This window comes from Anas acuta, chromosome 3 (assembly GCF_963932015.1).
Source record: "Anas acuta chromosome 3, bAnaAcu1.1, whole genome shotgun sequence".
Taxonomy (NCBI): Eukaryota; Metazoa; Chordata; class Aves; order Anseriformes; family Anatidae; genus Anas; species Anas acuta.
Window position 1 is genome coordinate 90,106,420 of NC_088981.1, and position 21,646 is coordinate 90,128,065.

The 21,646-nt window shown below is 36.1% G+C and overlaps 1 protein-coding gene across 1 annotated transcript in view; it reads left to right on the forward strand.

Annotated features, from left to right (window-relative positions):
• EYS (eyes shut homolog) overlaps window positions 1-21,646 on the forward strand; it is an 830,760-nt gene that overhangs the window by 36,977 nt on the left and 772,137 nt on the right. The window contains exon 3 of the mRNA XM_068678264.1: window positions 20,596-20,789. Coding sequence (XP_068534365.1) covers window positions 20,596-20,789 — 194 coding nt within the window. The remainder of the gene's footprint in view (window positions 1-20,595; window positions 20,790-21,646) is intronic.

Below are 21,646 nucleotides of genomic sequence, written 5' to 3' on the forward strand. Positions count from 1 at the left end.
GGAAAGGCTGTGGATGTGGTCTACCTTGACTTCAGCAAGGCTTTTGACACCGTCTCCCACAGCATTCTCCTCAAGAAACTGGCTGCTCTTGGCTTGGACTGGCGCATGCTTCGTTGGGTTAGAAACTGGCTGGATAGCCGGGCCCAAAGAGTCATGGTAAATGGAGCCAAGTCCAGTTGGAGGCCAGTCACTAGTGGCGTCCCCCAGGGCTCGGTGCTGGGGCCGGTCCTCTTTAACATATTCATCAATGATCTGGATGACGGCATTGAGTGCACCCTCAGTAAGTTTGCAGATGACACCAAGCTAGGTGCGTGTGTCGATCTGCTCGAGGGTAGGAAGGCTCTGCAGGAGGATCTGGATAGGCTGCACCGATGGGCTGAGGTCAACTGTATGAAGTTCAACAAGGCCAAGTGCTGGGTCCTGCACCTGGGGCGCAATAACCCCAAGCAGAACTACAGGCTGGGTGAGGAATGGTTGGAGAGCTGCCAGGCAGAGAAGGACCTGGGAGTGATGGTGGACAGTCGGCTGAATATGAGCCAGCAGTGTGCTCTGGTGGCCAAGAAGGCCAACGGCATCCTGGCTTGTATCAGAAACACTGTGACCAGCAGGGCTAGGGAGGTGATCGTCCCCCTGTACTCGGCTCTGGTGAGGCCGCACCTCGAGTACTGTGTTCAGTTTTGGGCCCCTCGCTACAAGAAGGACATCGAGGTGCTTGAGCGGGTCCAAAGAAGGGCGACGAAGCTGGTGAGGGGCCTGGAGAGCAAGTCCTATGAGGAGCGGCTGAAGGAGCTGGGCTTGTTCAGCCTAGAGAAGAGGAGGCTCAGGGGTGACCTTATTGCTCTGTATAAGTACATTAAAGGAGGCTGTAGCGAGGTGGGGGTTGGCCTGTTCTCCCATGTGCCTGGTGACAGGATGAGGGGGAATGGGCTAAAGTTACGCCAGGGGAGTTTTAGGTTAGATGTTAGGAAGAATTTCTTTACTGAAAGGGTTGTTAGGTACTGGAACGGGCTGCCCAGGGAGGTGGTGGAGTCACCATCCCTGGAAGTCTTCAAAAGACGTTTAGATGTAGAGCTTAGGGATATGGTTTAGTGGGGACTGTTAGTGTTAGGTCAGAGGTTGGACTCGATGATCTTGAGGTCTCTTCCAACCTAGAAATTCTGTGATTCTGTGATTCTGTGATATGTTTTCTCTGTTTCTCTGTATGCTCCTATCACCCACCTTATTGTTTGCAGCTCTGCCTGTATTCCAGCAGCTTCAGTTGTACTCAGGAGTGATTTCCCCCCTTCCCTCCAGCAGCTTCCATCTAACATGTAGTATGGGAGGCGGAAAAAATTAAAACAGACAATAATCCTTTATGCTGTTCACTCGCATGGTTTTAAAAAGTGTTTAACATCTACCAAGTTATAGTGTCATTTTACATGTGGTAAAAACAGTAAAACAAATACCTAACTTTCTCGTTTGGAATCCCTCCACCAGAAGTACAAGCTTCCTTAAAGAATTAAAGTTGAGGCTCTTCTATAATGACGTGCTGTCCCATTCTGAATGCACAGAGGATTGTGAGTCACCCACAGCAAGATCAAGACACAAGCAAGGTCAAATGTTGTCTGCCAGTTAATTACTTTTGTATAAAAATATCAAAAGAGAAGCGAGAGTTAAGAAAGGAGGATTGACAGAAAACGTATTGAAATATAAGCAAAAGTTTCTGATAGACTACAAGGGATTGTCACCACCATGGATCCAGCAACATCCTATAGGTCTGTTGTCTTCAGAGTTGCAGTGGGGAAGGTCCCTCGTGTCTTGAAAAGGCACCGTCTTCCTGTAGTGTTCTCCTCATGGTCTTTTTACCTGTTTTCCAAGGTAATGGCACGTAGCCAGTTCATAACTATGTATGCTCTTATTTCCGATTGGTCAAAACTGCTGTCACTGGGCGGGGAGACCTCCAGTATCACATGCCTAGCATGTACCATACTCACATTTTATTCCTGCCAATGCATCCCAGTCTGTTCAATCAAGAAGAGATGTGCTAGTCATAGGGATATGTAGGTCTACATTGCTGGGCAGGAAACTCTGAAAACAATTTTTGAGACAGAGCATAAATGCCATCTTCACACATGCCACTAAATGTTAGTGGTCTGTGAAATAATTTCCAGACAGAAAGTCACAGGATTAATAACACCACTATTCACTATACTAATCTTTCTCCCTGGACTAGTAGGTAATTATCACTGATGGAGAAAGATGCTAGAACTCATTGCACAGTTTTCATTATTCTTCCAAATGAGTATAGGAAAAAGGATATGTTTAAAAATCTGAAAATATTGATTTTGTTAGAAGGTAATAATTAAAGAATTATAAAATAATGTTGTTTGACCTGCATACAACCCATTCATAATGTTGATTGACCTGCATACAACCAATTATTTTAATACATCTGCTGTTATGGCATTTGATATCATTTACTCACTTGAACTGTCTTCCTGCTCTAAGTAGCAGCTCAGCTTCACTTTGCTCCTTTACCACACCCCAACATGCCTTAAGATCAATACATACCCATAGGCAACATCCAAGAAATTTGGTCAGTAAATGACTAATGTTTGAGTTCAGGTATGAGGCTGCTTTCATGTAATGTGGTGCACCCTGCAGACACTCTTATCTTAGTTCTGATCTGGCATGGCTTGGCCTCATCGCACTCCAATCTTTTAAATTAAGGACATTTTCAAAAACGAATGGAGATTACAGGTGGAAATAAAAATACACTTTAGGAAAAATTAAAAGATTATGTTAACCACTGTCCATTTTAGAGTTTTAGCTGTCATATCCATAACAAAATCTCTAAAAATGCAAATAGGAATACATCACTATTGAAGTATCTTTTCTTTCATTGTCTTTTTTTCCAAACAGTTACCAGTCATTTCAAAAACATGGTTTACTACCTTGATAGTAAAAGCAACAAACTACAAAAAAAAAAAGATTGTTTTTATTGATTAGCTTTTCTAGCTTTCTGCAAAATGAATGCTTCTGAAGATAAATCTGTGGTAAGACTACATGGTTACCTTTAATCTATTCATTTGACAAACTTTCAGATATTCTTTGTTGACCAGCCTCACGTTAATTGCATAGTTCTGTGTCTAACCTGAGCTCTTTGTTTAGTTTTCCCTGTTTGGTTAGGAGAAATTGAAGTTTCCCAGGAATAATTCATTGCATCTTTGCAATGATATCTTTTATTGATATTTTTTTAAGATGGAATGAACCGTACTCTAAAGGTGTTTGATTCTCTTTGGTGGTTTTAACAGGTGTTAGAATGAACATCTATTTTTTATATGACTCATGTTAGGTCATACAAAATTGCATTTTATATGTCTCAGAGCACAGACATCACATATATTGAGAGAAAACATAATCTTTTGACACAGTAGAGCTCTCATTTACTATTAAAGGGGTCCTTTTATTAACCAGCATATTTATTCTCAGAATCACAGAATGGCTGAGGTTGGAAGGACCTCTGAAGATCATCTAGTCCAACCCCTTTGCCAAGCATGACCACCTAGAGCAAATTGAGCAGGATGGCATCCAGGCAGGTTTTGAATATTTCCAGAGAAGGAGTCTCTACAACCTCTCTGTTCTAGTTCTCTGTCACCCTCATAGTAAAGTGACTCCACGTATTAATCCAGAATTTATTGTGCTTCAGTTAGTGCCCATTGCCTCTCGTCCTGTCACTGGGCACAACCGAGAAAGAGTCTGTATAAAGACAAAAATGTATAGTATAAATGAAATCTTAACAATCATTAATGCAGAAAATATTTCAACAATACAGTTAAGGTTGTTATACACACATATCTTGGCATCTAACATTTTTCCAGATGTTATGCTTACCCTGTTTCTCTAAGAGGTTTAATACGAGTGTTGGCAGCAGAAGTCCTTCTCCAGGAGAAATATAATATTTATTCTGGAACATCTTCCTTGTTCCAGGATCCAGTTAGGGTAATGTTTATATGTTTGCTAACATATCTTTATATCTTTCTTTCTCTTCACTGAGTTGCAGCTCCGTGTTACGTCTGAATTTACTATATGTGGTGGCTTTTAGTAAGTTGGATACTATTTCTTTGTTCTTCTTTTACACTTAAGATCAGTTTTGTCCAGCTCCAGGTCTGCATTTCTTTAACTGATCATTGGTGAAATGCTTACAGCCATCAAATCTCTAGTGTCAAGCCTGTGCCCCATCTCTTATCATCCCTTTCCAAGGCCTCTTTTATCAGACCAGGCTTATATTGATTTATATTACATAACTATTTTAGAATCATAAGACCATGGTGGTACTATCTGCTTTTGATGATGCCAGTGCCTTTTATGAAAGACTCTAGGCCCTATTACTCTCTTGATATTATTGCCCTGGCATGTTGTCTGTACCAAGTGCATTCTATGTCTTCAGTGCTTCCTGAATTGTTGGGTGCCCCAATAGACTGCTCAGCATCCTGGGGCATTCATCTAACTATTTCCAACCTGTCACATTAAATAATGCTGATGGATATCAAATTTGGCCTCAGGAAATTGAAATACACTGAAAGGTCCTTTGAGACTAAAATTTACTGTTCTAAGAAGCCTTGGATGTTCAAAGGGTGATTTTCTTGAAAGGATATAATACTCTGTTGTTTCTGAGTCTAACAATGTTATCAATTGCCATAATAAACATCCCTTTTCTTTCTCACCACAATATGAACAGTTGGCAGATGTACAAAACATGATTATCTAATTATAATTAATGTTCTTTTTCTATAGGTAATCCTAGAGATTTTTTTTTCCTTTCAGGATTAATTCACTATAAAACATTAACACGTATTCTAGAAGATGAAAAGATAAGTTGGATCATAAAATGATGTGATGTGGTCACCTAATACGTAACACATTTTACCCACATGAACATTTTCTTCATTTTAGACATTTGCACAATTTAGCCCTCTTGGGATTTTACATGGCAGTCTTAAAATCTTCTTAAAATTCACTAGTTAGGCTAAAAGTCAGTGATGTGGCAATATTCAAGCTAAAAATAGCATCTTTTTCTCACTATCAAAATAAAAGTTATAAACTTTTTTTTTTAAAAAACAGCTGTTCTCAACTTCTTCCTCTTCTTCTCTTCTGCTGTTCTTCTCTTCTTTCTCCACCTGCTAGGATACAAAATGTGCCAAAACAAGGATATTGGGAGCTACTCATCCCATTTTACCATTAGTGTCATGGACTCCTTTACTGAGATTCAAGGTTTTTTTTTTTCTCTTGCTTTCTCTACCATTCACTCGCTCCTCCTCCTCCTTATAATCATCATCATCAGCAGCAGCAGCAGCAATATACTCAGTCCTCACTTCTGCCTCAGGCTTCCCCTTATTTATCATATCGCCCTGCTCTCTGAAGTTGCCTGAGGGCACAACCTCCCAGAATATATTGCTACAATTTACATCTCTTCCTCAACCCTGACCTTGCTTATTGAATTTCAAGTGGAAATCTCTCCAAGATCTGTTTTCCAGGTCTTTAGTAGTTTCCTCAAATCCACATCATGTTCCTGCACAATGTTAAGTAATTTGGTAGGGATGCATCTCAGCTGAAACCCTCTGTTTCACTATAATAGAAGGAACATGTCATTAGTACTGTGATTTCTGAGAACCATGGAAACAAAATAAAGGAAGTATGTATATATATTCCACACAATTCAGTCAAGCACTGAACAATGAATTTTCTTCCAATTTCATTATTCCCTACACCAGTTTCTTTCTTCTTACTTTACTGTGAACCTGCTTCTACACTACCAACACATTAGAAAAGTATGTCCTCTGAAACATTAAAACCATAGACACAAATAAATTACTGCTTCAGTCTTTCACATCTGTTAAGCTTCTATTTTTGAAAATATTTTTGTTCAGGTATTCAGAATTAGTGGATTCTAAAGGTTCAAGCCATCAGGCCTTGGGTCTCATCCCTTTTCTCAATGGCCTTAGTTTGCTCACTAAGTAGCACTGCTAACTGTACCTAGTAGTAATTTTTCTGGATTTATATATTGCTAGGAATTTTTCTTTTATTTATGTACTCTTGCATTTTGCATTACTAGTAATTGTGTTGTAGTAGTACTGTGTGAGAGAATTAAGTGGTTTTAATAATTGTATCTCACTAAAGGACTCCACGTGAAAACCTGACAGTGAAAATATGTCAAGAGACTTGTCAAGTTCATTATGTAGAACTGCACATAATAAAATAGTGTTGTGAGCTGCATTTGACTGCAGGTGTATTTTGCTGATTTAGAGTTGATGTACAAAGCTATAAATGGCTTGGTACCTGTTTACTAGACACTTTTGACTTTCTCACACAATACAGATCTGACAGTAATCAAGAGAAGAGGCCATATTACATGTTTTAACTTGTTGCAGGAGAAAGCACTAGAGTATTCTAATGAATGCTCGACCCCTTGCAATGCTACAGGCTAGGTGGGGGAAGAGTGGCTGGAAAGCTGCCTGGCAGAAAGGGATCTGGGGGTACTGGGTGATGCCTGTTGAATATGAGCCAGCAGTGTGCTCAGGTGGCCAAGAAGACAAACAGGTCAGAAATACCATGGCAAGACTAGGGAAGTGATTGTCCCTCTGTACTTGGCCCTGGTGAGGCTGCACCTCAAATACTGTGTTCATTTTTGGGCCCCTCAGTTCAAGAAGGACATTGAGGTGCTGGAGTGTGTCTAAAGAAGGGCAATGAAGCTGGTGAAGGGTCTGGAGAACAAGTCTTACAAGAAGTGGCTGCGGGAGCTGGGGTAGTACGTTACTGTAAGTACAATTACCTTAAAGAAGGTTTCTTCTCCCATGCACTAAGTGATAAGACAAGAGAAAATGGCCATAAGTGGCACCAGGGGAGCTTTAGGTTGAATATTAATCTTTGCTGAAAGGGTTGTGAAGTATTGGAGGAGGCTGCCCAGGGAAGTAGTTGAGTCCTAGAGGTCTTCAAAAATATGTAGATGTAGTGCTTAGTGACATGGTTTAATGGTGGACTAGCCAGTGCTAGGTTAAAGGTTGGAACAGATGATCTTAGAGGGCTTTTCCAACCTAAATGAATCAATGATTCTATGACTCCATTTGATTTTCCATCCCACGCATATCCTTTATCATCCGTCAGTTGATTGTAGTACCTTCAAGGAGAGAGGACAAAGTTAATGACCTGTCATGTGCTTCTAGAAACTTTGTATACTAGAAGACAAGTACCAAAATGTCAACTTTCCTTCTGCTACTTAATTTAAAGCTCTTCCTGGGTTCATATAGCTACCTGAACTACCTATATTTAAAATACTACATCTATGATTTCTACTGATTTCAGAGGAATTCTTGAAAATAATACTGCTGGGAAAAAAAAAAATATATATATATATATATATAGTAATCATAAACAACTCTTGAATAATTTAATAATTCTTAAATGTTTATTTTTATTATATTTTAGTCATGATTACTAAATATTGAAGTACATTTGGCTAGAGCCAATATTTCAAGGTCTTTTAGGGAACTTCCAGTTACAGGTCTCTTTCATTTCTTTTGGATCTCAGTAAGAATTAGTCTGGAGCTTTCAGTGTCCAAAGATGTAAAAGATACTATTAATCTGATGACTTCTACTCTGTAGGAAGTTTTGCATGTTTGCATAAGTGAATTAAAAATAACCTAAGAAATATAATCCAGATTGTTACCAAAGAAAGGTGTATATTTCATCAATCATTTCTTTCTACTTTATCTCTTTTATACCTAAATTCAGTTCAAATGGGAATTTTTGTTTTACACGTTTGTCATTAGTATAATAATTTGACTTGGAAGTTTTAATCAAAATTTAAGAGTTATTTTCTTTCTTTTCATATAACATGTTCCATTGGAAAATAAAAAATATAAGTTAATTTAAGACTTTAAATCTCATCAGTCACAGAACACTAGAAAAATGTATATCTGCAGATTGCTTTTAGAATGATGTCTGATTAGTTGATATTTGATGAGTTCTTTCTCTGTGAGAGAGGGAGGTTTGTTTTGCTAGAATATAACATTCTTTGGGTTTTTGTTTTTGTTGATTTTTTTTAATTTGCTTTAAAATCTTCTTTTATTTTAGAAATGTGGGAGTTGCTCACCGTTATTAATTCCAGGCTCTTCTTGTCTAAACTACAATGAATATATATATTCATATATATATATACACACACATATATATACACACATATATATACATATACATACATATATTAATATATATATATACACACACATATTCATGCATATATATGTGTGTGTGTATATATATATATATTCATATATATTCATTGAAGGCAAAACTCTATGCTACCCTGGGAACACATGAATGACTAAACTAAATAAAATTTTGCTATGAAATGCAGAGTAAAATCTTATGGATTCCAAAGATACACTAGGAAAAAAAAATAAAAAAAAAAAAAATAAAAAAGAAGGAAAAAGAAGATGGGCAGAATAAATTATTATGTAGAATGCAGTAAACCTGTTAGCACAGAATTCACAATCACTTTTCAAAAATATGTGGCCAATTTCTGCATTCTACTATCTAAAGCTGTCATTTATCAGCATATTTTCCAGTACTAACTTAGAATTTTCATCCTGCAGGTGCCTAGATTGTTTTTAAAAATGGGGCTTCGTAGGATATCAAAGTACCTAATTCACCCAGAAAATGAAGTGTAAAATTCAATATGGAGTTGCCAACGCTACTTTATACAAGCTATTTTAAATTGTGAAATAGTCTAGCTTTACTAGAAGAGACCTCTAAGTGAGATATCTCACGTAGCACATTTATTTTCAGTGTCAAGTCATTCAGGTGCTTTCAGAAATGTAATTCAGGCTCTTTTTGTATTTTTAACATCTCAGCTAGGTTTATGGTGCTAGAAAGGTAAGTACTAACAAATTACAAAAATTCTGATTGCAGATTAGATTACACAAAACATATTACACTAAGATTGTTATTCATGTTGTGATTTTTTTTTTTAATATAAAACAGAACGTCCCAAAATATTATGAGTGTTTCACAGTAGCCAATAAATACATAATTTTATATATCCCATGAAAGAGGCTCTACATTCAATGCCTTCTCAAGGGGTTTTACCACTTTTTAGCAATGTGTCCCTTTCCATTTAAATAAAAACATACAGTCTAGAGGTAAAATAATTTGGGGGTTAATTTAGTTAAAGACATGTTGATCTTCCACTTTATAGACATAGGGTTTTGTAGAAGTGAGAACCAAAATCTGCAAGTAACTAACCACTAAAAGTCTAAAAATTAAAGTAATGAAAGGTGGAAGTAAAATTGATTTGACAGAAATAGTTGAGGAAAAAATAAATAAATAAAGACCCAGGTTTGATCTACAAAAGCTGTTTTGTCCCTACAAAACTTCTTTTGCTTCATTTTGTAGTGCATTTTTTATGTTCCTAAAGAGCTGACTAAATAGCTAACTTTACCAATATATTTTTATAAATCTCAGTCTGTTTTAATTTTAAAATAATTTACATTACGATAATACTTACGGTTTATCTTGGTAAGATGGAGTGTTCAAAATTCGAAAAAATAAATTGTTAAGTTGTTCCATGTATGGTACTTATCAGACTTGTACCAATCTTGTAACATTAAACTGCCATGTAGCTTTTCAAAATCTCAAGCAGTAGTACAATGTATCATTAAACATGAGGTTAGGAGCCAAAGTTACACAGTCACAAAGTAATTACACTACTCAGCCATGTGAATTCATGCTGTTGAATGTGTAAAGATTTTCACATCTTTAATATAAATTTCAAACGTACTTATTACATTTGTCTACTGCAGATATCAATAATTTGAATCATACCATTACAAAGTTTGTCTAATAGACTACAAATTAAGTTCAGAGTTAGAGTCTCAAATTAGAAGAGATCTATTGATGCCTTGTAATACATCATTTTCTCATCATTTTCTTACTTTAGATGTGATACAATCACATCTACAATCTTTAGATGTGATACAATCACATCTAAAGTAAGAAAATGATTTTTATACTTTTAATTTTTTTGTAACCATTCCCTGCAATAATCTTGCCATTATCATTTTCTTTTAATTTTTCTTGTTTTCAAACTTGTCTGTTTATTAATTGGAGCATTTTCACCTTTTTTCATACTCAGTAAATTTATATAAGTCTCTTAAATGTTATTTTTTCCATTTGGGGGTTCTATAGTTGTTCATTCCCATTAAATAGTAGTTCATGTGGGATTTGGGGTAGGGTTTTTTCAGTATACATGACATTAAGCAGAAGATATAAAAAGGAGGTCGACAGGAAAGATGGGAATGGATTCTACTTGTGAGTGCAGTGATACAACAAAGGATAATGGCTTTCGAATAAAAAAGGATTAGATTAATTTAGATTAGATAAGGAAGATATTCTTTACTCTTGTGGGTGGTGAGGCCCTGGAACAGGTTGCCCAGAGAATTTGTGGATGCCCCATCCTTGTAAGTGTTCAAGGCGAAGATGGATGGGACTTTGGGCAACCTTATCTATTGGGTGGCATCCCTGTCCATGACAGCAGAGATGGAACTAGGTAATTTTTAAGGTGTCCTCCAACCCAAACCATATAATCAATCTATTATTCTATGATATACATATATATTCATTTAATTGGTCTTATGTATTAGTCATATATATTCATTCTATTGGTCTTCTCCAATAAAAATAATTAATTTTCTTTCTTTCTTTCTTTCTTTCCTTCCTTCCTTCTTTCCTTCCTTCATGTGAAATTTATTATTAAGCCCATTGTTTAGCCTTTGGAAAAGAGGGAAGTTGGAAAAACAACTTAACAACTTAGACCCTAAGGAGAAGCAGAAGCCCCAAAGTCACCACCACTTAAAAATACAATGAAATAAAATGAAATAAAATGAAATAAAATAAAATTAAATTAAATTAAGTAAAGAAGGGATTGGATTTCAATAGGCAGTTAATCATTGCCACTACAAAGCATTGAAGCTACTACTCATTACTCCATCAAACAGAAGAGAAGAAAATATGGCTATATTTCCTCACAAATAACAGAAATGTTCAGGACCTTTCAATTTCTGATGGGGTTTTTATAGACAACCATATAAGTTTTAAGTAACACCTTGCCCGTTGTGAATTTAATAGACTTACATTGTTCCTTGAGGCATGTTCCCTTTCCTATATTATTAAGCTCTTCAGGAGGGATGTTGCTCTTCATTTCTAGCTGGCCAAAAATACACAAACAATAAAGTAGAAAAGGTTGGATCATATTTGTTCAAAATGTGTTTCTTTTCTTTAAGGTTTTTAACCTACTAATAAATAATTCTTTTATTTTCTGCAACAGCTCTTGAAGATCAGGAAATATACATCCCTGTATTAGTAACATAAACATCTAAAGATAGATGCCCTTTTGGTCATTTAACATTTTTCTTTCATCTGCGATTTTTTTTTTCTATTCAATTTATTTTTGCTGCTTTGCCCAGAACACCGTCTCATAACTGAAGTGGTTTCTTCCTATTTTCTGAGGAAACGTCCACTCAAATATCTCTAAAAAAGCACCTTATGCCTATTAGTTCTGTCCTTATTCCTGTCCATACTAGATTAATCATCCATTGTCTTTATGTTGCAAACCCAGGAAGACCTTTCCCTTCTAGAAAATAAATAAATAAATAAATAATAATGATAATGATGATGATGATGATGATGATGATAATAATAATAATAATAACAACAACAACAATAATAAGAAAGGTTGGTATTTGCCCAATAGAAGGAGATAATATGAGCATATGAATATGGTCTGTGAGCATGGGTAGGTCCAGCACTGGTACAATTTGATTTGATCTGTTCACAAATAAGCCTATCCTATAGCAAAGCAAAACAATAGATTGCAGATGACAACAAGCTGAGTGGTGCAGTTGATACAATAGAAGGAAGGAATGCCATCCAAAGCTAGAAAAAGCTTGAGAATTGGGCCTACGTGAACCTAATGAGATTCAACAAGTCCAAGTGCAAGGTCCTGCAACTGGGTCGGGGCAATCCTGGACATGAGTACAGACTGAGAGAAGAACTCACTGAAAGCAGCCCTGCAGAGAAGGACTTCAGGGTTCTGGTGGACAAAAAGCTTGACATGAGCCAACAGTGAATACTTGAAACCCAGAAAACCTCCTGGGCTTCTTCAAGAGAGGAGTGGCCAGCAGGTTGAGGGAGGTGATTGTACCTTTCTACAGGCAATCTGATATAGTGGGTGGCGTCCCTGCTATGCCAGGGGGCTTGGCTTAGATGATCTTTAAGGTCCCTTCCAACCCAAGCCATTTTATGATTCAGTGCTCTTACACCTCTTGGATTCTCTTTTCTCCCTTCCCTGATCTAGCTGCATCCCCATGTTTCAGTCAGACAGGCATTAATGCCTTTGTACAATGTAAGTAAAAAAAGTCTCTTTCACATTCGTACCTGTATAGAACATTTTGAATACAATGCTAGTCCACAAATTACAGAATAGACAATGTCATCTCAAAGAGGTGGAATATTTAGAAGAATTATATATGAGCCATTAGCAGCACATCTTGCATTTTTGTATAAGAAAGGCCTTGTCACCTGAGGGGTAGCTGGGCAATTGAATTAACGTTATGTGGAGAAACTGTTGCCTTACAGAAGGGAGTGATTAGTCACCAGACTTTTAAAATCACTTTCCCCAAAGATGCATCAGTAGTCACATCATTTTACTATAGTAAAAAAAGCAGAGTATTAATGGCTTCCCTATTAATGGATACTGTGTTAGATTTTCTTGTGCTGCATTGTAAACCCTGTCAGCCTGCTGCAAGAAAGGCACTTTTATATCCAGACTTTATGTGGGTGGGTAGCATTGATATCCTTTGTAAAAGCCAAAGCTCCCAATTTGAACATTAAGGCTATTCTTCTTGCTGCCCTGAGCAGTGATTTGAACACCCCTTTCTGCAACAAACTGAGGCATTAGGAAATGATTTTAGACTGGAAATAGTATATCTGTTAGAACTAGGGTGATGCCCTTTTCTCACCCTAGGGAACAACTGCCTTCCACTAGCAGTGATGGCAAATGCATACTGCCTTCATAGTGACCAGGGTGTCATCAGCTCAGAATCAGTCCAACTCTATTTGCTTAAGCTAATTTAGAATTTCTGAGGTTTAGTCAAGATAAGAAGTAAAACAAAAAGTTTACAAGGACTCTTGATGAGTCTTTCCAGCAGTGCCATAATTTTGTCTCTAATAGGCTTTCCCCTGATGGAAGCTAATGTTCTTTTCATTCATTTGCTTCAAAAATGTCTATTTTCAAGTCTGCTGATTGGAGCTTTGTATAAAGCACATCAGTGAGCTTTGATACTGCCTATTTGGTCTAAAATTAAGATTGTAGCCTTTATAATCTTTCATGGAGATTTGCACTCAGTCTCTTCTGAGACCTAGCTTTACAGTGCCTTAAGTAGATTTCATTTTCATTCAAACTTTCTTGAAATTTCACATGCAGTTAAAAAATGTCATTCATTGTGTTTGATTAGAAATATACATGAAGTTGTCAATACTTCATTCTTATTTCAAAGATTAATATTTATTGTACCAACAGAAATATTGGTGCATTTCAGGGTCTAGATATATGAGAGACAATAGCTGATGTGATTCAGTGTTGCTTTTAAATAGGAAAAAAAGTTTTAAAAATATTTCTCTGAAGAAATCTATTTCACTTTTGCATTTAAAAGGAAGGGCAGCTAATAAAACTCAGAAAACTAAAAGCAATAATTGAACTGCATTAGACTAATTACAATGAATTGTTAACTGAGCTATGCAAATAGGAATTAATTTAATTATAGAAATACTTTCATGTAATCAACAGAAATCCGATGGTCCTCAGATTAATAAAGCCTTATCTTGGAGTTAGTTTTATAGTGAAAAAGAGTGCTAAGCATTAGTAATGGCACAACTTAAGAAGGACATGACATAAGAAGTGGGTTTCTATAATTTCAGTTGTCAAACTGAACATAATAATAATAATAACATTTGAATTATCATACTTCTCTCTATTCCCAGGCTATCTGCTGTTTACTGCCTACAGTGTATCTCGGTCCCTGATTGTAACTCCTAGCAACCACTTGTTTCAATTAAACTGAAAATAAATCACTCTCCCATTAAAAAGTTCCTTTTTTTTTATGCTAACCCTGAAATATTATTGCTTCATTCTAAGTAAAGTGAATATATTTGGATGTAACACATGCTGTTTCCTGAAATAGTCTACTCTGCCGTATGCATAAATGCTTTAGAAAATACTAATTTTTCATTAGGGGAATGAAAAAATAAAAGTACTGAAATCACATTGAAGTATAGAATGCTAGCATAATCTTTCACATATTTTGCTCCTTGGGAAATATTTCTCTTCCTAAAATAAATGGTTATATAAACACAAAGCCCAGAGAGACTTCTATTTATATATATATGTGTTTATATATATATATATAATGTTAACCTGTAACACCAGATATTCATGCAAATGGCACTATGTGTTATTTTGACCAATTGATCCTTATCAAAGGTGCTAGGACTGTCCTTTGAATTTCAATGGATTATCATTCAAATTTAGTAGTAAAACTATGGAGGACTAGTAGGGATACAGTTATATCAAACAATGAAAGATTTTATTGCTGTTGTTCGATTTTTTTTTTTAAAACAAATACTGGAGGGTATTATTCACTTCACATGTAATAGGAAATCCTGGAAATAAGATTCAGTTCCTTAAATACAAATTTTCACTTTCATATAGGTTTGTAGGATACTGCTATTTACTAATTCATTCCTCCTTATTAATCTTCCACAATTTTTATTTTATTGAAGTAAAACATACAAGAATTCACTGTATTGAAAGACTGTGGTGAACCCAGACTACTGATGATGTCTTTATAGTTTCTTGCATTTTCCTTTTTAATCAGAGGAAAATCTGATTAAAGATTTTCAATCAAGCTGATAATTTATGTTATTTTTTTTTCATATTGAAGGCTTCTTGAATCAGCCATCTCCCAATAGAATATGGTCTCTGTTAAGGGCATTTATTTTTCTGAAAATTTGAACAATATATCATAGCTACAAGTAGCTAATCATTCATCAGTGAACACTAAGGAGTCTTCGGTATTTTCAGTAATTGTCTCTTTTGGGGTCTAACTAATGGAAGAAGTACTTCCATGATCTGCTGAACATGTTGACAACAAAAATACAAAACAGCTATGTTGAAACTTATGCCATTGTTACTGATATAAAATAGAAGGTTATGCATCAAATCTATGCAGTTAAAAGAATTTGCCCTGCACATTTTTAATTTAAGCCTCCAGCCTCCAAAATTTGTAGATATTCTTTATGCACTTGCAAGTTGGACTGATATGTTGTTCCCAGCTACATTTTTCATTGCTTAACAAGTATTATCCTGCTTAAAGGATTTACATTCAACTGCAGATTGTACAGATATATTTTTATCCTGCTTCCTCTTTAGCTTGCTAACAACAGCATTCAGAGGTCAGCTAACAACAGCATTCTAGATCTTAGCATTGCTATGAAGTTAGGTATTTATTTAAACATAGCTAAAGAAGAGGTACTGATGATGACAAAAATGTGAACTTTTAAATGGGAATTTGGTATGAATTCCTAATTTTACACAACCTTTAAGAGGTTTTGTATATATTTTGACTCAAAGTAGATGAATAGATTTCTAAGTTTAGAAGAATAATTCATCTCTTCTGGCCAGAAGTCTTTATACTGCTTACCTACATGTATTGGGTCTTCTATCTTGCATATGGTTAAAGTACTACCTTTCAAAAGCCACCTCGCCTTGACAGGAAAACATCAGCAACTGTAGAATCCAGTTCTTTCATGGTAGTCTGTTACCTCACTTGTAAGTATGTGAGGCATTTCTAACTATATTTGATTCAAATTCTCTCTTCATTCATTTGCTGTTGTTATACTTTTCTTCACTGAATTAGAACCTTTAGTGTTTGACATTTTCTCCATCTGAGGGCTGTAATCAAGTCACCTTTCAATCTTCTTTGGAAAATATACTGAATATGACATCAAGTTTTGGAATGTTAAAATAAAAAGCTCAACACACTGGTTCTCCAGAATTCCTTTTACTGACTTGATTTGTCAAACTCATCAGCCGTAGATGTTCAGGTGAAAGAGCATTGCGCTTGCTTTTCACGGAAGATTCTGAACAGAATAAATTATTTAGTAGAGAAATGCCAAAGACATAGGTAGCTTTAATGATTAAAGAACCATTCCTGATCAGCACTGAATTCTTCCTAAAAGATGTTAGATAGTTGGTAAAGAATTTATTGAATCCACTCTAGATAGACCTCTGGAAGTTGTGCTTTGTATTTTAGATCATAAGTACAGTTGCTGTCTCAGTGTCTCCTTTTAAATTGATCCGCTTTGACCTGGTTAGGCAATTGGCTCCCAATTCACACTAAATGCACTCTTTTCCAAAGTAGCAAATATATATAAATATATATAAAATACATATACATGTATATGAAAGTATACATTGCCCTTTTGCATGGTGAGGCCAAGGAGAAAAGAGGTTAAACACTTTTTTTTTTCTTTCTGTCCTTGAACCCTGCATTCTTCCCTCAATCTTTTGAGGGAACACCATTTCCTTACCTTCTATCAGGTTTTTCTCTATTCCTCTTCTAGCTACCTTTAGTCTTCCCTAAATATATATATATTTATTTATTTATTTTTTTAAGAACATATATATATATATGAGTGTATATATATATGTTCTTTTCAGCAGAACAATACCCTTTTCCTTGCTTCGCTACAAATGAGCACAGCATTACCAAAAAGGCACTTCTTTGATCTCTTTTTTTCCAATTGGCCTTCATTGTGTTATTTTGTTCATTTAGCTGTTCACTGTTCTAATAATCCAATCCAGTGGCAATTTTAACAAAAGATGAGAATATTTTTACATTGGTGGCAGGAAAAATGATGAGGAGCAGAAGGACTCAGGGTAGAAACAATGGTAGAAACCGCTCAGTAATCCACTTGGTTTGTAGAAATTTGCCTTCTGGCTTTCGTAGAGGAGTTGGAATCATTGTTTTGATGATCTATCTTCTCTGGTTGTACAATGTGTGTGTGAGGCAGGAGTACCCAGATGTTCACAGGTCAAAGGAAAAAAATAAACAAGGTAAGCATTGATATATAATGTCAGCTTCCATGAAAAAGCTAATCTGTGAGTGCTGCTGTATTCTACTGAACAGGTAGCTGAAAGGACAGCTAATTATTAAATTGAATCATAAGAAATAATAGACCAATTCCCCTCACTTCATGTTGCAAATGTTCTCATATATGCATGAATACCAGTCATTAGCATCATTTTTTGAGCAACCTTGTATAGTGGAGGATGTCCTTGCCCACGGCAGTGGGGTTGGAACTAGATAATCTTTAAGGTCCCTTACAACGTGAGACATTCTATGATTCTATGATTTTGAGGAATGGCATTCTTGTTTATTCCTATTAGCAAGCCCTAACATCTGCAAGTTGCTATATAGTTTTACTGTAATTTTGTTACTATGGTGATGACGAACAGCAACAAATTCAGAAAGGGTACTCTGAATGTCTTCTGATTCTAAAGAAAAGTGAATATTATGTCCTAAAAACTAAGTCCAATTCATCTTGCCTTTCTGAAACAACTATTTCCAATGAATGGATTGAGTGATAAAAATTAAAATGTGGTTTGACCCTTTTTCTGCTAATGGTATTTTCTTGTAAGGTGTTTGTTGCATCAGCTGTTTTTGTATATAATAGAGATTGATTGTGGTATTTAGATCTCTTGGTAAATGTTCCATGTACTTACAATAGCTCCATACAGCTAGTATGTATTGGCAAGAAAATTATTTAGTGACCCACTTGTTTATCTACAAATTAGTTTAGAACAAATTAGCTATGTTTTCTTATGTTTTACAATTCCAAGTTAAAAGCATTATGTTTACCATTAAAAAAAAAAAAAAATCTTTTTGAAAAGTATAATTTACTTCTTTATGAATGTCTATTTTTAATTCTGTTGATTCAAGTGACTGACAAAATATGGAATCAATAAATGCTACTACCTGAGAATAGATTTGTTATGAATTTATTGTTATTGCTACAGCAAATAATTGAAAAGTGCTTCTGATGTATGTATTGAGAGGGCATTTTAAATCAGAGTTCCTTCATAGCAGAATATCAAAGAATAGGATATGCAAAAAGCATATTTTTTATACAATTTTTCATAAGTAAATGGAAGTAAATTCATTCTGGCATAATTCTTCTACATCTTTAATGTTGCACCATTAAAAAAAAAAAAAAAAAAAAAAAGTTAATTGCTAGGTAGCTCATAACTGTTGAGGTATGTGGACAGATTTGTAGGCCCCTAACTGGATTTACAATAATTGAACAGGACGTGGATACTACTGGACCATATCAAATATACTGAATTTGTGTATGAATGTTTTGTCAACTGGGGTTAATGGGGACAAGCATTTAGGTAAGGGTTGTTAATCTAGGAGGAAACAAAGGTAGAGAAAGGTAGGGATTAGGGTGGATGGAAGTAAAAATATGGGAAAATGCAGAAAAGAGGTGACAAAAGGACTGGTGTAGTGTAATAAGGCTGCTACTTATTATGTTTGTGTGGCTGAGCCCTGCACCTGATCAGTGTAGTCTCTGTAGAATTCTTTACTACCTTCTGTTTCTGTGTGACCACTCTTTCTTTACTGGGCAGGGGTTGGGTTTTTAAGCTGGACTGGCCAGTGACTAGAGTAACACCCATATCTGGAAAGACTCCAAGTCTGAACTAGCAAGTTGGTAAGAAGCTCAGGATCTGTGTATAGATATCAGCCAGATTTAGAACTTGTGCTGATGTTTGAGGGCTTCATGTTGTGTTCTATTTGTGTTTAGAAAGTGAGGAAGTGTCCATGTTCATTGGTGAGCTTTGATCCTGACTAGCTAGAGATGAGGAGAATGAATGTTAAAGTCATCTGTGTTTTACATGCTCACATGAGTATTCTTTGTGCCTATGTGGTGTGGGGAAGGATACCGCTTTCCATACCAATCTATGTGAGCACTGTGAGTGCGTTGTGTATGTGTGCTTGTGTGTGTGAGAATACACTCGGCCTCGCTGGACCGCTGGACCGAGTAATGGGAACAACCTCCTTTGTCTGGAAGCCCACTGGATTCAGCTTCCTTTGTGAGGCAGATGTTGAGTGACTGTTCCCTGTCTCCTGGGACCACAGTTCCCTATCTCTTCCTCCCTTTAATACTGATGAGTTTGCTCACTCACACATATTTATAATGTGTATTCACCAAAAAAAAAAAAAAGGAAGCATATTATTCTAATATGCTATTCGAATATGGTATTCTAATGTCTTTGCTTTTTAGGTGGTGATAGTTTACAGGTGTCTCAGTCAGTAACTAGAGCTTCACAATGTAGAAAATTTAAGAAAAATACAATAAATAAAAGTATCTAAATGCCTCTTTAAATTAATTAAATAAATTAATAAATTAATTGATAAAATTGGCAAACACAATATATTAACTGTCCTGGGACCAGTAATGTTTAATATCTTTATCAATGACATATACAGTGGGATCAAGTGAACTCTCAGCAAATCTGCAGATGACACCAAGTTGAGTGGTGCAGTTGATAAAATAGTAGGAAAGAATGCCATCCAAAGGGACCCGGACAAGATGAGAACTGGGCCTACATGAACCTAAGGTACTGCACCTGGGTTGGGGCAATCCCAGGCATGAGCACAGACTGGGAGAAGAACTCACAGAGAGCAGCCCTGCAGAGAAGGACTTGGGGTTTCTGTGGATGAAAAACTCAACATGAGCCAGCAGTGAACACTTGAAGCCCAGAAGGCCAACTGCATCCTAGGCTGCCTCAATTGAGAAGTGGCCAGCAGGTCAAGGGAGGTGATTGTACCCCTCTACTTACACCTTCCAAGGCCCCATTTGGAGAACTGCGTCCAGGTCTGGGGCCCCCAGAACACCAGGAATGTTGACCTGTTTGAACAGGTCCAGAGAAGGGCCACAAATATGATGAAGGAGTTGGAGCACCTCGCCTGCAAAGAAAGGCTAACAGAGCTGGGGATGTTCAACCTACAGAAGAGAAGGCTCCAGGGAGACCTTGTTGTGGTTTTTCAGTACTTAAAGGGGGCTTATAAAAAAGATGGAGTGTGACTCTTTGCTCAATCAGATAACGACAGGATAAGGAGGAATGGTTTAAAACTAAAAGAGGGGAGATTTAGATTAGAGGTTAGGAGGAAATTCACTCAGAGTGAAACACTGAAACAGGTTGCCCAGAAAGGCTGTGGATGCCCCATCCCTGAAGGTGTTCAAGGCCAGTCTAGAGGAGGCCCTGGGCAACCTTATCTACTGGGTGACATCCCTGCTATGGCAGGGGGGGTGGAGTTAGATGATCTTTGATGTCCCTTCCGACCCAAGGCATTCTATGATTCTAATATTTATGGACAGTATACCAAGAAGTATCTTTCTCTCAAACACACCCTAATTTCCTATGTTCATTTCTTTTAGGTCCTTTCTGTGAGGAACCTAGTGATCCTTGTGCATCTCTGCCATGCCTAAATGGGGGTCTATGCCAATATAATCAGTCTGGATATATTTGTGATTGTCCAGCAGGCTTTCTTGGTCACAGTTGTGAAATTGATATCAATGAGTGTTCTTCAAGGCCATGTAAGAACAGAGGTACATGTATTGATTTGCCGAATGTAAGTACAAACTTCAACTATCTATATTTGAACACAATGCTAAACAATTTAATTCTAACTTAGCATTATCTGTATGTATTATATTCACAATATTTCTGTGGTTATAATGTTTGAATTCCACATTTTCAGTTGTTTAGAGGATACTTAGGAAACCAACAATGTTGTTTCATTTCTTTTTTTAATTATTTTTCCCTAATAAAGTCTTCTAATATAAACATGATACAACAGTCATCTTTATTACCTAATAGTAGTCTCATATTGTTGCTTTTCCTGTGGTATCTGCTTTTAATTTTATTATTTTATTTTATTTTATTTTATTTTATTTTATTTTATTTTATTTTATTTTATTGTAAAATAGAATAGAATTCATGCACACTCTCCAAAATTTGATAATATAGTCATATCTGGTAGTATTTCAAACTGCATTGTCAATGTTTTTTTCATTAGCATAACTATTGCAAATAGCAGTGATTACACAGAAATGATATAGTCAAAGAAGAGTTCGAAAGCTCAGTTACCATAAACCAGTGATATATGCTCACTCATAGAGAGAGAAAAAGAGAAGTCTAAGTTGCTAAAAAACATGATGGGTTTCTAAATTATGCAAACTGTCTAAATATTTCATGTCTCCACTTAATTCATAGCTAGTAGATATAGTAGCACATACTAGCAGTAGTTTGTTACAAACATATAAAAATCTCTCAACAGATGATAAAATAAAGTTCCTTGATCATGCTTTTAGGACCAGTTCTGAAGAAACACTTGAGCACTACCAATTTCAGTCAGGGAACAACCCCTCATATACTTTCCCTTTTCTTTCTGACATAGAAAGGCCTGTAGAGGCCTAAACACATTGT